We start from the raw sequence: 15,334 nt of genomic DNA on the forward strand, positions 1-15,334 counted from the left end.
GCATCAGAGTCATCCTTCACAACTGCTGACCTAAGCTCCAGGGAAGAGGGGATGGGGTAGGTCCAGACCAAGAAGAGAGGCAATCTATCATCAAGAACTAGGTAAAGGCTGCTGTTAAATAATTTTAATGGTTGATGCGGGAGTCACAAGGGAGGTGTGTTCCCTCCCAGCGTGCTTCAGTGCCATCCTCAAAGCTGGTTAGTTCAGGAGGTAGGGCAGGGTTGGTTCCAGTTTTCTCCCAGGAAAGGTTTAGGGTTCCCAGCCAGCCCCGGGAATGAGTCCCTCAGCACCATGGCCATCGTAGTTTAAGAGGCTTCTGCTCCTCATCCCCAACCTACCCCCAGTCCAGCTGAGGAAGGGGCCAAGCTGGCCAACCGCTACAGATAGTGCCAGGTCAAGAGCCCAGCTGCGCACAGGTCATCCTCTTCTGGCCAGATCCCACTGCCAGCAACTTTCTCTCACACTGGTGACTGAAGCCAAGTGCGGGGCGGGCCTTTGCTGCAGAGGCCTCTGGATCGTGGGGATCGATGCGGGGGAAGAGGAGCAACTGAGCGGGAAGCCCCAGGGGAATGGTCTGGTGGGGCAGCATCCAGGGAGAATGTTCGGGGACGTCCCCAGGGTAGGGGGTGGGTCCTGGTTGGGGCCACTGAGGCAGGCAAGCAGGGCCTAGGCAGGGCAGGCTGGTCTGTAAACATGGCTAGCCAGGGTGGGGGCGTCTCCAGCCTCATGCCCTCCCGCTGGGCCAGGATGTCTGTCACGGCTGCGATGTCATCCAGAGGCTCAATAGCTGTGGCACCAGGAAGGGGTTGAGGGGAGGGGGCTAGTCAGAGCTGAGGCCCTAGGCCTACCCAGCCCTGACTATCACCTGTCACTGTAATAGGAGGAAAGCAGAGCCTGGATCTCGGCTGAGATTTCGTTATCCTGCAGTAGCAGCCCCTCACCTGGGCCCCCTGGAGCCACAGGCTCTGATAAGACTGTGGGATACAGGGTGCAGGGTGGACAGGGGTGGGGGTGGGCAGAAGTGGGTGAAGAAGTCAAGAAAAGGAGGAAAATGAAAGCAGTGCCAAGCAAGTGAAGGTCAGAGGAAGAGACAGGAATCCACATCCACATGCAGAAAGGGAAACAAAAAAGAAGAAATTAGGAAAGAAATCCATGAAATGAATCTGGTTCTTTGGGGTTTTGTTTTGAACTTTGGTGGAAGTGGTTCTACGAAGAGTTGGAGGAGAGAAAGGAACTCGACAGGACTGGGTGGGACTTGAGTCCCCAGAGCTCTGCCTTAGTCCAAGGTGTACCTCTGGTCTGTTTCCATGATCTGGGTTCCCTTAAAGTTCCAGGCCCACTTCCCATCAGGTTCCCAAAGTATACTTTCACTCACCCATCTCATGGTACAAGGATCCCTGCTTGGCTAGTACTGGGGCTGGTTTCCGGGGAGCAGGGGTTTCAATCTTCATGATTTCATCACAGCACTGCTTCCACTGGCCTGGAGGGAGAGCAGTGATTGGGGATGGACAGGAGGAGGACTGAAAGAGCCAGGCTACCCTCCACTGCTCCTGCTACATTTCCTTCCACTTTTTAGGGTTTTATTTATTTATTTTTTTAGAGAAGGGAAGGGAGGGAGAAAGAGTGGGAGAAGCATCAATGTGTATCTCTTGAACCCCCCTACTGGGAACCTGGCCTGCAACCCGGGCATGTGCCCTGACTGGGAATCAAACTGGTGACCCTTTGGTTCACAGTCTGGCACTCAATCCACTGAGCCACACCAACCAGGGCTTTTTACACATTCTTGTAACAGGCCAGTGTAGCTCAGATTGAGTGCTGGCTGCAAACCAAAGGGTCACCAGTTCGATTCCCAGTCAGGGCACATGCCTGGGCCAGGTCCCCAGTGAGGGGTGCACTAGAGGCAACCACACATTGATGTTTCTCTCCCTCTTTCTCCTTCCCTTCCCTGTCTCTAAGAATAAATAAATAAAATCTCTTTTTAAAAAGTAACAAACCCCAGTTCCTCCCAAAGGTTCAGCGTAGCCCCCTCTTACTCATATCAAAGAAAAGCTGCCACAAAGCCTCCATCCAGCTCTGCAAGGCTCCCCGACTCTCTGTCTGAAGGGTGTGTGTCACCTTGTCCTCCCCATACTGGTTGCTGATGATCAGGGTAAAGGGCCGGCCTGTGGCCTGGTCCAGCTCCCCTGCCTGGACTTGAGTCTCCTGCAAGAGAAAAAAAGGGTGTTTTTCCAACTCCATGTTGGTCATAGAAGTCAGCAGTGACTTCATGTGGGCTTCATCATGCCTGCCTTAGAAAGAGGAGCTTGTGGGGCTTTTACTATGCCCTCTCATTTGCCTCCTACTGAACAGAGTGGGAAGGAATGGCAGGAAGGGACTGAGGATGAGACAGATGATCTTCAGTCAAGGAAAAGAAGCAGACTGAGACTGGGAAAGAAGGTGGGCAGGGGAAGGTGCAGAGACTGGCAGGAATGCTGAGGTCTAATGTCCCTCACCACTTCCATAAAAATCTGCAGTAAAGTCACCAAAAGGGCTAGGAAACAAGTCATTAGACTTGAGTTGGGAGAGGAAATCTGGAAAAGGTAGAGTAGATACAAATTAGAATCTGAGAGGGAAGGTGGAAGGTAGATGAAAAATCCTAAACTGGCTGTAGAACCCTCTCTGAGAATTGGCAGGGACTCAGGCTGGTAAGCAGAAGGGATGGCCCTTTTCCAGTGATGCTGGTCAGGGAGAACATGGTCAGCATTCCCAGACCTGGAGGTGGGCATGGTGCTTTGAGGAGCAGGAGGCTTTGCTCTAAGGTCTGCACTCACCCTCCTGGGGCCTGAGGGAGAGGCCCCAGGCCCCTGCACCCGCTTGCTTGACCACCAGGGACCCATCACCTTATTGATCGCAATAGTAAACAGTGGCTCTTCTCCAGTATCTGCATCTTCAGATTGCCGGTAACAGAAGAGGTTCGTGCCCTTCAGGACTCCATGCACTCGTGCCCAGCCCTGCCGAGCTCCAGCTTGCTGCATAGATGACGCAAGGTTTCCTGGGGGAATCACACTCCCAGCACCCTCTTTCCCATCCATCCATCAAGAGTCTGCTCCTTCCTGGCCCCCTGCATCTGAGCCTCCTCTTGTCTTGTCACTCCCCTCGTCCCTCCCATATCTTGATGTTTTAGTAGTTCTTAAGATTCCCAGGTGAGCCAGCTCTCCTCTGCCTTCTCCCAGTTCCCTTCCACTCCCTCAGGGGCCCTCACCTGCACCCTGAGGGAACCACTCGCAGTAGGCTGGGTCATGCAGAGAGGCTGAGCCACCAGGCGGCAACACACACTGCCATAAAGGGGCAGCCAGGCAGGGTGCTCCTCTGGGGGAGAGCAAGTGCAGGGTGAGGGTGAAGAATGAGGAGGAGACCACCCAACAGCCCCTCTTTCCACCATTTAGCGTCACCCACACTCACCATGGCTGGCAAGGGTCAGGTCATGTGTGCGGAACCCATCTTGCACTGCTGCCAGGGTGAGCGTGGTATGAGCCAAGAGGTGGTAACGAGGACCACTGCAGGGCACACGGAGAAGAAGGCCTTAGCAGGTGAGGAGAGCACGAGGGCCACATTAGGGGGAAGGGGCTACACATAGTGCTGAGCAGATCTGCCCCATTATTAGACGGCCATGTGGAAAACTAGCTTGCCTACCCCACACAGGTTGGGAATAAACATTTACTAAGCTCCTGCTATGTGCCAGCTTCCGTGCTTTTTATATATGTTATCCTACTGTATCCCCATGACAACCCTGGACAGCATTCTTTAGTTAATAGATGAGGCAGCTGGAGGCATATATAGGTTAAGAAATTTGCCCATAATTTATAGCTTGATAGGTAGGTGGTGGAGCTAGAATTTGAACCCACGTCTGTCTCTAAAATCAGCATTCTGTCATTACCCTAGATGTTCTCAAACTGCTCCTTAGAGGCCTGGTGGTCCCACAGGGTGCTTCCAGATTCCTGTAGGCACTTCCACAGAGCCCAGGCTACCCTCCTCCAGCCAGGGTGCTCTGTTCTATCCATGTGAGATGCATTTGCTGCTGCAAGAAAATGAAGACCCCAGAGCCTAGCTCTCCCTGCATTCCTATTGCTTATCTCATTTGGCTTAGGCCCAGCTCTGAGTGCATCCCAGCCACGTGGCCACTGCTCATACATTTCTATCTGTAGGTCCTAGCAGCAGTACAAAGTAGGTTCTGCAAGCTCCCCACTGCTCAGAGGTCACACATGGTCAGGATAGGCATTTCAGGGCAAGGGGGAATGCAGGGCCTTACCCCACAGCCGGGGTGGGGAGCAAGATGGGACTGCTCCCTGAACCCCCAGCACTCTCCAGCGATGCCCTGACACGCCTCCCAGAGGACCGGCCCAGGGAGCTGCTGAGCTTGGTGGCAAGCCTCTTTGGGGCCCCAGCCAGGGCCCCCTCCTCTTCCACGCAGGCCCCATACAGCTCCAGTCGAAGTTCAAAGTCTGGCCCTGCCTCAGTGCTATAGAATTGTGGGAAAAAGAGAAGAGGATGGTCCTGGGGAAGCCCAGGGAGGCATGAAGAATGGGGGTGGGGGATGGATGTGGTACAAGTTCAGGACAGCTCCACAGGGAAGGCCTGACTCCCTTTCCTCCCTTCCCTCCCTTCCCTGTAGCTACCTCATCAGAGCACTGGGGCAGAATGGAAAGAGGAGGGAGCCACACGGATGAGGTACTTACAAGAGCAGGTTGCTCTGAAAGGAGATGTCTGTGAGGGTTCTGTCCACCAGGATCATCTCTGTGTCCTGAATGTCTCCCCCTAGCTGCAGCAGCAGGAACACAGCCCAACGGTGCAGATCTGGGGACAGAAGGCAAAACAGGTAACAAAAAAAAAAGCGCCTGGCAGGAGCTTTCAGCCTCAGGTCACTCCCCTGAATTGGTTCCAGCATGTGTGGAACTCACCTCCTTTGTTCTTGAAATATTCTGTGTCCTTCCACATGAGTGGAATCCGGAGGTCTAGGGGCAGAGGTTAGGAAGAGGCGTTGAGATGGGACAGGAGATCTTGTAGCTGGGCAAGGAGCACCAGGGGCTGGGGTAGTTGTGCTCTTACCAGAGATGCAGACCCGGCCTCGGCAGGGGGAGCACTCAGCAGACAGCCCACTGTCAGAAGGCCTGTGGGCAAATCACAGTGTGCTCGCCTGGCCTCCAAACACTACCCACCCTGGCTCTGGTTTCCAAGGCCTCTAGGACCACCCACCCCATCCCACCTCCAGCCCAGGCAGCCCCAGCCAGGCTGACATTGCTGGGCTGAGGGACTGTTTGAGTTGTCAACTAAACCCAGGAGGTCGCTGCGGATACTAGAGGCATGCTAGCTCACACACAGTACGAGCTCGAGCTCGAGCTCGGCTCCAAGCCACCTGCAAGCACCCTCCCTGACCATCCCCCCAAACCCCTCCCAGGAACTAGTGGGTCTTGAGTGGACAGGGGTCCACAGAGATGCTCTCTTTCTAGGGCTCTCCTCCATTAAACCTCAGGCCTGAAGGAGTTGGCAGGCTTTTTTTTTAACTTCACAATAAGACAGATGCTGGTCATCTCCACCATCTTATTACTTAGATATAAGAGGGTACTGGGTCAGCTGGAAAATCAAGTGGACCAGTTTTTGATGAAAGGAAAAAACTCAAGGAGGAACATTTGTATTCCATTTACCACAAACCATCCTCCTCCCCAGTTCTGATTTCTCCTTTACCTTCCCGGTTAGATAGGCTGCACCTTCCCAGGGCCCCACGTTCCCTAGAGCCCCACAGCAAGTCCCCAGACCCCTGGCCTTACCCGCCTCCCCAGCCCATTGTCAGGACTCATGTGGTATGTCCCTTCCTAAGGGAATGACAGACAGTTTACCCATACTAATTCATAGTGCCAGTGATATAATCAGCAACTTAGGACTTAAGCTAAATGATGTGACACTGATGTCCGTGTGGTTAGCTGTCAAAGACTTAGGTGTACCTCAGGTCACACTGCCTAGGCCCTGTGAACAGGGCAGAAACCGTTGATGGCTGCCTCTCAGGAGACATCAAACTCATAGTAGAAGCTGTCCCCCTGCCTGCCCTCCCTTGCCTTAGCTCTATGGGACAGGCATAGAGTGGGTTTTCTGCCTTCCCTGTGGCTTCACGGGTGAACTCTGGGGGGCTCCTGGCAACCTCTCCTTGTCTCAGCCTTCATGGCTGAGCTGGGGCCTTCTCCTGCTCACCCTTGCAGGTCAAGCAGATTACTTTGCCAGAAGTCAGTCTTATAAATGACCAATTTACCAAAAGTGGCCATTTCTTGGAATGATCAATTTGCCAAATATTTTCTCCCTATTTCAGTTTTAACAGAGCATCACCTCAACCATTTCACTGCAGATTTGTCAGATCAGCAGAGTCTAATGTTAGTGAAGCTTGTGTTTCACATTCAGAAAGAAGCTGAGCCCTCTGGAATGCACAATCTAATTTATGTGAAGGGTAGGCTTTCCCTTATTAAACTATATTTTATTATTTCCTTTCCCAATCTCTGCCTCTGATGGTGAGCCCCAAGAACAATAAAGTATTGTCAGTTTGTGGCAAATTGGCCATTCAGCAAATTGATCATTTGGTGAACTGACTTTGAGAAAACTGGCTTTCTAGAAGCCAGCCAGATAACCTCACCAGATCACAGGCAGGGCTTAGCAAATTAGAGTTTTTGTATCACTTTCCCTCAGACTGCCAGCCTGTCACTGAAATCCTGGCTTTCCTGAGTCTAGCCCTAGCTCCTCACTAGTGCACCTCTGCACAGCACACTGCGGTGGTAAAACATCAAGATGTCTTCCAGGCCTGATAGGAGAAGGTCATCTTTGGGGTAATAATCCACACTCCACATACACACACACTGTACCACTAACCCCCAGAAGACCTTGCCTCCCCCTCGCTCACCGCCGGCCTGTCTTCCCCAGCACCTGCGCCTCCTTGCGCCGCTGCAGCTCGCCCATGTAGCTGAGGATACGGCTGTTGCACACCAGCAGACTCTTGGTGGCCTCCAGGGCTTGCTCGCGCTGGGAACAGGCTGCCAGCAGCTTGCAGGCCCCTTCCCTCATCCGGATCTCATGGTCTAGTTTTCTCTGCAACTCTGTGTCCTAGCCAGAGTGGGGAGAAGGATGAAGAAGATATGTCAGTCAGGGGACAGGCAGAATCACCCTCCAGCCCCCAAGTGGGGGGTGGCCCAGGAGAAACTGACAAGAAACTAATGTTTCAGGTACCTCAAGGGCAAGGGTTGAGTTTCAACCTCAGCTACCCAAGAATAATCAGAGCAGTTTTGTAAAAATATGGATGCCCTCATGCATTTGATGGAGGGAAGTATACATTCCTTCAGCATCTGTTGAGAGCAGTTTGGAAAAAAAAAAATCTATGAAAACTACAAATTCACAAATCCTTTGATCCAGCTACCCAATATCTAGGAGTTTATCCTACGGATATAGTTACACGTGTGGGCAAAGCCATATTCATTGCAGTGTTGTTTTAAAACACCAAGATTAAAAGTCCTTTAACAGAGCATTGGTTAAAGTCAGAGCACGATGGACTTATCAGGGCGGCAGGGAGAGGGGATTACTTCATAGATTGTATAAATGGCTCATCACTATGCTTATACCTAAACTAATATAATAATATTTAATGTTAACTGTAATTCACAAAAAATGGGATAGGTAAAAATAAATAAGTTACAGTACATCTCTGCCATGGAATACTGCAGACATTAAGACTATGCTTATACCTAAACTAATATAATATTTAATGTTAACTGTAATTCACAAAAAATGGGATAGGTAAAAATAAATAAGTTACAGTACATCTCTGCCATGGAATACTGCAGACATTAAGAATGTACAGATATGAAACCATCTTCAAAACATATGAAGTGAGAAAAGTAGAACAGTGTTGTTGCATCTACCATGTGTACACGGCGTGCACACGCTCACTCACACAGACACAGAGACACATGAAAGAGTAGTGGCCGCAGCATGGGGAGCCAGGGATGGGAAACAGATATGGTACTTTATTTACATGTACCCTCCTTACTACTGTACTATTGGAAAGTATGTTACCTTTTAAAAAAATTAAATATTCCCAGTTAAAAAAAAGGTCCAGGCCCTACCTCAGACTTGCAGAATAAGAATCTCCAAGAGTGGAGCATGTGCATTTTTTAAAATTACCGAGTGATTCTGAGGTGCAGCCAGGGCAAGAAATCACCAACTAAAGGGAATGGACACATAATAAAGGCCACCCTGGGTTACCCTAAAGACTCAAGTCATGGGGGAACATCTAGTTGGCAAGGGATCCGTGTAGAAAAAGCACACCACCTACAAAGTTCACCCCATACACACTCCCAATTAGGGGGTCTGGCACCTGCTGGCCCTCTGAGCTGGGAAGGCGAGGACAGAGGCAAGGAATAGAGATGGGAAAGCAGGTGAAGCAGGAGGTCAGGAGTGAGGGGCTGAGCAGGCCAAGCACAGGGCCACAGGAGGGGTACTGGGGAGACACCAGGATTCTCAAGAATTTCTACGCTCAGAAAGGAGCCCTGGAGGTCTAGGCATAGGACAGAGGAGAACACCAGTTTGACATAAGACAAATGTGGGTTTGAGTCACAGCCCTGCCAGTCTTGAGAAGATGGGAAGAACTTACTAGAAAAGCACTGGGCAGTTTACTCATCCTCCCTGAGACTTGGTTTCCCCATCTATAAAATAAGGATGGAAGTAAGTCCCCACATTCTAGGGTTGAAAGGATTCAGTGGGACAGGAAGGTAAAGCACGAGCAGAGTGCTCAGCTCAGGGTACACAGAACGGTGAAGATGACCACTTTAGTAGTGCTACTTTGGCAGCAGTAGCATTTGCCCCAAAGACACTGGAATGTCCCTGTGCTATCCAAGGATCCATTTAAAATGCAGCTGGGAGGTGAGAGATGCAGACATTAATGGCTGCTCCATAAGTGCTATGTCATAGCATAAACATGCTCACAGAAAATACATCCTGTTTGCTTCTGGCTGAGTGATGGGGAAGGCTTCAGAGAGGAGGTAGGCTAACCCCAGGACAATGTACAGATCAGTTCAGGGGGAAGCCAATGGGGGCATCAGGCTGGAGATGGGTGTGAATGTGACCACCCAAAACCCATCTTCTCCCATACCAGATCTCTTCCACGCCCTGTGCCCTTGCTTCTGTCCCTGGTGACTCCAGTCTTCAAGTCTGTAAGACCTGAATCCCCTAAACCCCTGCTTCCAAAAGCCTTGCCCAGCCTCCCTGCAGATTCTTATCACCCCTTACCTCAGCACTATCCATCTATTCCCCTCCCTGACCGTTCAGAAAAAAAAACCTGGTCCCAAAGCCTCCTCCACCAAGAAGCCCTCCCAGACTACACAGCTCCACCCAGCCCCACTAGGTCTGCACCAGGACCCCACCTCTATTAATCTTTCCTGCTTGCCAACCCCTATCCCATTCTGCATCCAGCTTCTTCCACAAACATTCCCAACGGGTGAAGCGGGGCGGGGGAAGGGGGGGGCAAGCATCCTCAAGGCCCCTCCTGGCTGGCCTTCTCCACCCCGGCCCCAGCACTCACGGATCCTTCCCTAGCCCTGGCCATTGCGCGTGCCACGCCGCAGCGTCCGCAGCGCACTGATCCGGGTAGATGCACTGAGTGCCCGCTTAGCCGCTTAGCCGCTTAGCCGCCTAGCCTACAGCGCTCAGGGTACCGGTGACATCAGCTCCCAACTGCCGCGAGAGCTGCCGAGGGGCTCCAGGGCGCACGCGGTCCGACTGAGTGCCTGGTCATGCTAGGCTCCGGGCTCCTGGGCTCCTAGTGGTGGGACCACGGAGGAGACAAGTCGCGGTGCTACGGTACCACCTCCGGGAGTGCCCTGTTGTCCCAGAAAGGGCTCCGGGGCCACAGCATGCGCTGGAGCTGCATGAGGCAGGGAGGGAGGCCCCTGCCCTGTGCGGTTGCCCTCCAAGGTGACCCCTTCCCCCGGAGTGTGGGGGAGAAGGACAGTGTATAAATTGGAGTCATAGGCTGTAGAAATCGCTGGGCACAGCCTAGACGAGCCTGTCTTAAGGCCCAGACACCCCTCCTACCGCCCTTTGATCCTAAAACCCCTCTCCCACGGCCTATAAATCCCGGTCCCGTTCTTCCGGGAGAGCATCTCAGGAATCCTGGCGCAGTTTCTAGACCTCTGTGCTTTTCGCCCATCTCCCCACCCACTCCAAGGATAGCGTCTTGTTACCCCCTCCCCACCCACACACCCTCTCTCCCCAAAGAGGCAGCATTTTCACCAGGCTCTCCAGAGAAAGAGCCCAGAGTTGCATGTCAGCGGGACCTGGGTCAGGACCCAAAGGGCTGAAGAAGGATGAATAATGTGCAGAAACCCCAAAACACTGATGTGGCCCTCCTGGGACATCCTTTCCTGTCCCTCCCACTCTCTTCTGTCCCTGACTTCCTGCTCTGCTTCAACTTCTGTTCCCGTCAAACTATCCACCAGGGCTAAGTTCAAATCCTCACTTAGGAAGTTGACTAGCTATGAGAAGTTAACCTCCAAACCCTCGGTTTGTAAACGAGGGTGATATGCCACCTTGCTCAGAGTATGGTCTGGGGATCATGTGGGGAGTCTGACCTCTCCCTGGGCCCAGGATGTGGTTACAGACAAATTTTCTCTTGCTCCCACCGTCCCTTTACTTGCAGCTTAAGTTGCCTCCTTCAGAAAAATCTTCTTGGATTTATTCTCCTATGACTCTGTCTCTTGCCAAATCCCTAAATATCAATGGTTACCTCTTGGGCAGAGGAGGGTACTGCTGAGCTTCGTGGAGAAAACACAGCACCCTCAGCCCATGACCAAAGGAGAGGTGACAGAAGTGAAATCTAAGCCCCCCCCCACCCAGTCCCAGAACTTGCGCAGACTTGCCATGAAGAAAAATTACATGGCGGGTGGAGGAGAGATGCAGAATTTAAACATTTCAAAACATAGACCAGCTCTGAGAAATAAAACCTTCTGCAATGATGGAGATTTCCATCAATATTCTTCTGGTACCTGAAATGTGGCTAGAGCAACTAAGGAACTAAATTTTTATTTAATTTTGTTTTAAGTATAAATGTAAATAGCTATATTAATTAGTAACATGGACAGTACAGAGGACAAGGAATGGCAAACAGATTTTACATCATGTGCCAACACAGGACACTGAGTAGTGTCAGAATCCCAAAAGGCTCACTGAGCGCCTTTCTGCACATCATTAGAAAAAGGTGACCGTCTCTCCTGGCAAACAAATGAGATAAAGGTGCCCCCTCCCAATGCAGCCCAAAGCCAGGTCAGGATTCCTGACTCTGCCTGTGCCCTTGTGAAGGAAACAACCTGCACAATTTATGCAAAGGCTACTCTGAGAAAGACTCTAAGGCCATGCCTGGGCTTGCTAATAAAGAGTGATGACTGACTAGTAATGTCTGCTCTGATCCAGGGAGTCGGGGTAGGTGCCCAAAGAGGCAACCCATGAATAAAATGCCATTCCTGGTCCTGCTTCTGACCTCCCTCAACAGAAAACCCCTGCCTGGTCCCAGTGCCCATTTCCACAACTTCCTCCGTCTTCCCCATCTCAATCAACTGCCACTCTGCCCAGTTGTTTGGCTACACACCTGGGAATCACCCTGGAAGCCTCTCTTTGCCTTGCCCTTCACATCCAACCCATCAGCAAGCCCTGTCAGACCACCCACCAACACTTGAAATCCACCCCTTCTTGTCTCCACCATGAGCACTGGCATCTGCACCACCAGGTTTGCTCCCTTGAGGCTGTAACAACCTCCTTTCTGGTGGTCTTCTGCTACCTGCCTTCCAACCTTCCTCTCCCACCCCTACCCCACCAAGCCTATTCTCGGCAGCCATCATTTTAAAACATTAGATGAGTCATTTTCCTGTGTAAAGCCCTTCCATGGGCCAACATCACAGTGAGAGTAAAATCTAAGTGTCTTGTCATGGCCTTCAAGGCCCTGCGTAGTTTGGTCCCTGCCCATGAGCTCAACCCCAGCTACTTCCAGCCACCCTGGAACTGAAACTCATCCCCCTTTAAGGGCTTTGGCACTTGCTTTGTCCTCTGGAAAGCTCTTCCTCCCTTCTTCACATACCTTCACATCTTTCTGGTCTCAGCTCAACAATCTCCTCATAGAAGCCTTCCCCATCTAATGGTGCCCTCCCTATACCTCATGATAGTTATATCCCTGTTTTCATCATACTGTCACTATGTGAGATTACTTATGTATTCACATGTGTATTGCCTGTTCCCCAGTAGAATGGGCCTTTCCTGTCTGGTTCACCAAGGAATCCCATGATCTAGCTTGGCATATAGTAGTTGCTCAATAAATGTGTTTAAATAAATGAATAAACAGTTCTCTGCCATCTCCAGGGCCAGCAAAATCTTTATATCCTGCCCCACAGTCCCTTCCCCTTCTCTAGGAAGGTCACATCCTTCCTACAAACTTCTGTCAAATTGAACTCCTCTTTTCTTCCCATACCTGAAAGGACCCTCAGCCCCAGAACGCACAGCTATGCCCACCCACAGAGCTTCCAGACAAAGGTGTGATGTGTGATGACCCTGTTGCCAGCACATGCTCTGATTGGCAATACTGAGCAGGATCCACACACAGCACCCAACGGAGGAAATACAGAACCACCTGTTCCTCTTCCCACTTGGGGCGGGCCCACCCTCCCCCCTCAGCTCCAGCAGGGGTGGGCTAGGCAGAGACTGGGGCTGAGATGCATGCCAAAGAGGTACACTGGGGATGGGGGTTGCGGGGTGGGGGTCATTACCTCCAGGCTGAGTGCCATCTGCCGGATGTAGAGCATATTCAGGTCCTCCAGGATGTGCAATCTGTCCTGCATCTCTGTGTCCCCTAGTGCCCCTTCCCTTGTCAACCCCTCCAGAGGGAAGGGGTGGGCAGGCACCACACTGCTCCACAATTCCTCCTCCCACTGCTCCCCTGGTCTTGAAAGAGGTGGGCAGCTCCTGGACAGAGGGCAGAGGCTGCCCCTGTCCCTCTGTACTTCTGTTAGACCCCTCTGACAGCTGTGACAAACTCTCCTTGCCTACCGATGTTCCAGTGTCCTGGTGGGAGCCAGGCATGAAAGGAAAAGAAAGTGAGGTGAGAATAAGTGGGGTTCCAGGAGAGGAGGCCAGCTGCAGAGGGGACTCTGGGCACAGAGTGTCCAGTCTTGCTGTGGTGGCAGCTGTTCTCCCAGCTGTGGAAGAAAAAGGCCCTTTCATTCCGACTCTGGCCCCTCCCCAGCCTCCGCCCACATCCCTGGCAGGGTGGACGCAGAGTCTGTGTGCCTGTAGGGCCTGAGGGGCAGGCGCAGCTGGAAGGGGGCAGGGAAGGGCCGCCTCACGTAGGTTCTAGAGAGTCCTGGAGTTTTGTCAGGAGGTTGGAGCTTTCTGAGAGGGTTTCTGGCTTAGTCTGAGGAAGAAGAGGAATGGAGGTGAGGACTTGGGAGAGTGAGCCCAGGGAGTGTGACAAAGGTGTAAATGCGGCCCAACCCCCAGGGCCACCTTTTCCAGCGTGCGGGCCCTGTCCAGCCCGCCCCGCCCTGGGCTCACAGTTACCTCTCTTTTCCAGCAGAAGGGAGAAGAGGGAGGGAGAAAGGCAGGGGTGTGCCTGTCTGTTGCTGCCCCCGCTCCCCTCTGCAGGCCCCTTCCCTTCCAGACAGGAAACCAGCACCGACTCCCAGCCAGTGCAGCTCTGCCTAACCCCAACCCCCCACACCCCCCAGCCAACGGGTTTACGGAGTCGCACACCCCTGGGCGGCCGGCCGGGCCCTGCGGCTCCGCCCCGGCTCCTCAGCGCTGGCCCCCGCGGGCCGGGCTTGTCCCGGGGCCGCCCCGGCTCCCAAGGCCCCTCCTCCTGGCCTCGCCCCTCACTCTCCCACGCTGGCCCCGGGCGGGGTCGCTTTTGGGGGACCCGACAAGGGCCTTCTCCACCAAGTTCACTCGCTTCTGAGTCAGAGGAGGCCCGGGACACCACACCGGGACGCGCGTGAATGGGCCTTTGTTCCGCGCAGGCTGGGGGGCTGGGGGCGGGGGTGGTGGTGGAGGGCAGAAGCCAGGCCTGGAATCCCGGCCGGCGGGGAGAGGGTGACGGGAGGAAGGCCCCCTCGCTTAACCCTTCCGGGCCCAGCAGGGAAGCAGAGCTGACCTTGGACAGCTTCCCAGCGGTCGCCTCTCGGCCGCTCGGCCGCTCCGAACCCCGGTCAGGGAGTTGCAGGTGGGGCTCAGACCGCGGCGCCGGAGCGCGCGGGGCCCGGAGGAGACCGCGGAACCAGGGCCTGGGCTGCTCTCAGGACCCGGGAAAGGAGGCTGACAGCCTGGGGTGCAGGACATAGCCCCGGATCCCTGAAAGGGACCCCCGTCCCGCCCCCGGACACACACCCTCGCGGCCCTTCAGCCGACAGGGCAGTGACTGCGGGGGGCTTGCGCGCCCGAGCCCGCGCGGCCGGAGAGCGCAGACGGACGGCGGAGGCGCCCAGACGGCCGCGACGCGCCGAGGGGCCTCGCTGCCCGGGCCCGCCTCGCTGCCCGCCGCCCTGGCCCGGGGATGCCCGGCAGGCGTCAGACACATTTTGGGAACCGAGCCTGGGCCCCTAAGGTTGAGGCCGCCCGAAGTTCGTCCGGCAAAGGCACGCCGTCCGCGCCGGCCGGGGTGTCCGGGGCGGCGCGGGTCCGACCGGCGCGCAGCGCGGGCGCCCGAGCCCGACGGGCAGCGCCAGGCGCGCGGGTGGGGGCGGCGCGGCCGCCGCGGGGGCGAAGGGACGCAGGGCTCTCACCTCGGGCGGGTCGCTGAGGAGGCTGAGTCGGAAGCGGCCGCGTTTGAACTCCATCTCCAGCGCGGAGCCCCTGGCCACCGTGACCCGGCTCCGGTGGTTTCGGGAGAACATGCTGGCGGTTCGGCGCGTTTGCCCGCGCTGTGCTCTGCCCGCGCCGCCCGGCTCTGCCCCGCTTCCTCGGCTTCTGTCCCTCGACGCCCGCCCGCCGGTCCCGCCGGGAAGCTCCCGCGACGGGTTCCCAAACTCCGCCCCCGGAGACGGCACCTGGGCCAGGCAGGGCGCGGCCCCCGCCTCCGCCACCCCCGCCAACGGCCCGTTCGGGGCGGCCAGCCCCGAGGCGCCCTCTCAGCCCCTCCGCGGCGGGCCTGGCTCGGCAGCCTGCCTGCCTGGGCGCCCCAGCCCGGGCGAGCGCGGCGGAGGGAGCGCGGTCCCTTCCGGCGGGGGTCGCGGCCCCCCCCCCCCCCCGCCACACCTGCGCGCAGGGCGGGCCCAGAGAAGCCCCGCCCCGC

General features: G+C 54.7%; 1 protein-coding gene across 10 annotated transcripts; it reads right to left on the bottom strand.

Annotated features, from left to right (window-relative positions):
• Window positions 1–109: 109 nt before the first annotated feature.
• RTKN (rhotekin) lies at window positions 110–15,231 on the bottom strand. 10 transcript variants are annotated; one of them, XM_036028172.1, is made up of 13 exons: window positions 13,609–13,749; window positions 12,819–13,247; window positions 6,920–7,119; window positions 5,086–5,147; window positions 4,938–4,991; window positions 4,716–4,833; window positions 4,289–4,498; window positions 3,442–3,536; window positions 3,242–3,348; window positions 2,880–3,008; window positions 2,034–2,202; window positions 1,376–1,480; window positions 110–787 (listed from the first exon to the last, which is right to left on the bottom strand). In XM_036028172.1, the coding sequence occupies exons 2-13, from the start codon at window positions 12,888–12,890 to the stop codon at window positions 459–461; spliced, it is 1,650 nt and encodes a 549-aa protein (XP_035884065.1). In that variant the 5' UTR covers window positions 12,891–13,247; window positions 13,609–13,749; the 3' UTR covers window positions 110–458. The 10 variants fall into 10 exon arrangements, with proteins under 10 accessions (XP_035884065.1, XP_035884066.1, XP_035884064.1 ...); XM_036028173.1 differs by having other exon boundaries at window positions 12,819–13,113; window positions 13,609–13,741; XM_036028171.1 differs by having other exon boundaries at window positions 12,819–13,456; window positions 13,609–13,741.
• Window positions 15,232–15,334: the final 103 nt, after the last annotated feature.

This window comes from Phyllostomus discolor, chromosome 6 (assembly GCF_004126475.2).
Source record: "Phyllostomus discolor isolate MPI-MPIP mPhyDis1 chromosome 6, mPhyDis1.pri.v3, whole genome shotgun sequence".
NCBI classification, from domain to species: domain Eukaryota; kingdom Metazoa; phylum Chordata; class Mammalia; order Chiroptera; family Phyllostomidae; genus Phyllostomus; species Phyllostomus discolor.

Coding starts and splice junctions, on each gene's coding strand:
- RTKN (XM_028515360.2), bottom strand. CDS start 14,936: ATGTTCTCCCGAAACCACCGGAGCCGGGTCACGGTGGCCAGGGGCTCC. Junction 2,203..2,879: donor TTACTATTGCGATCAATAAG/GTGATGGGTCCC, acceptor TTTCTCTTGCAG/GAGACTCAAGTCCAGGCAGG. Junction 788..1,375: donor ATCCTTGTACCATGAGATGG/GTGAGTGAAAGT, acceptor CTGGTGCCACAG/CTATTGAGCCTCTGGATGAC.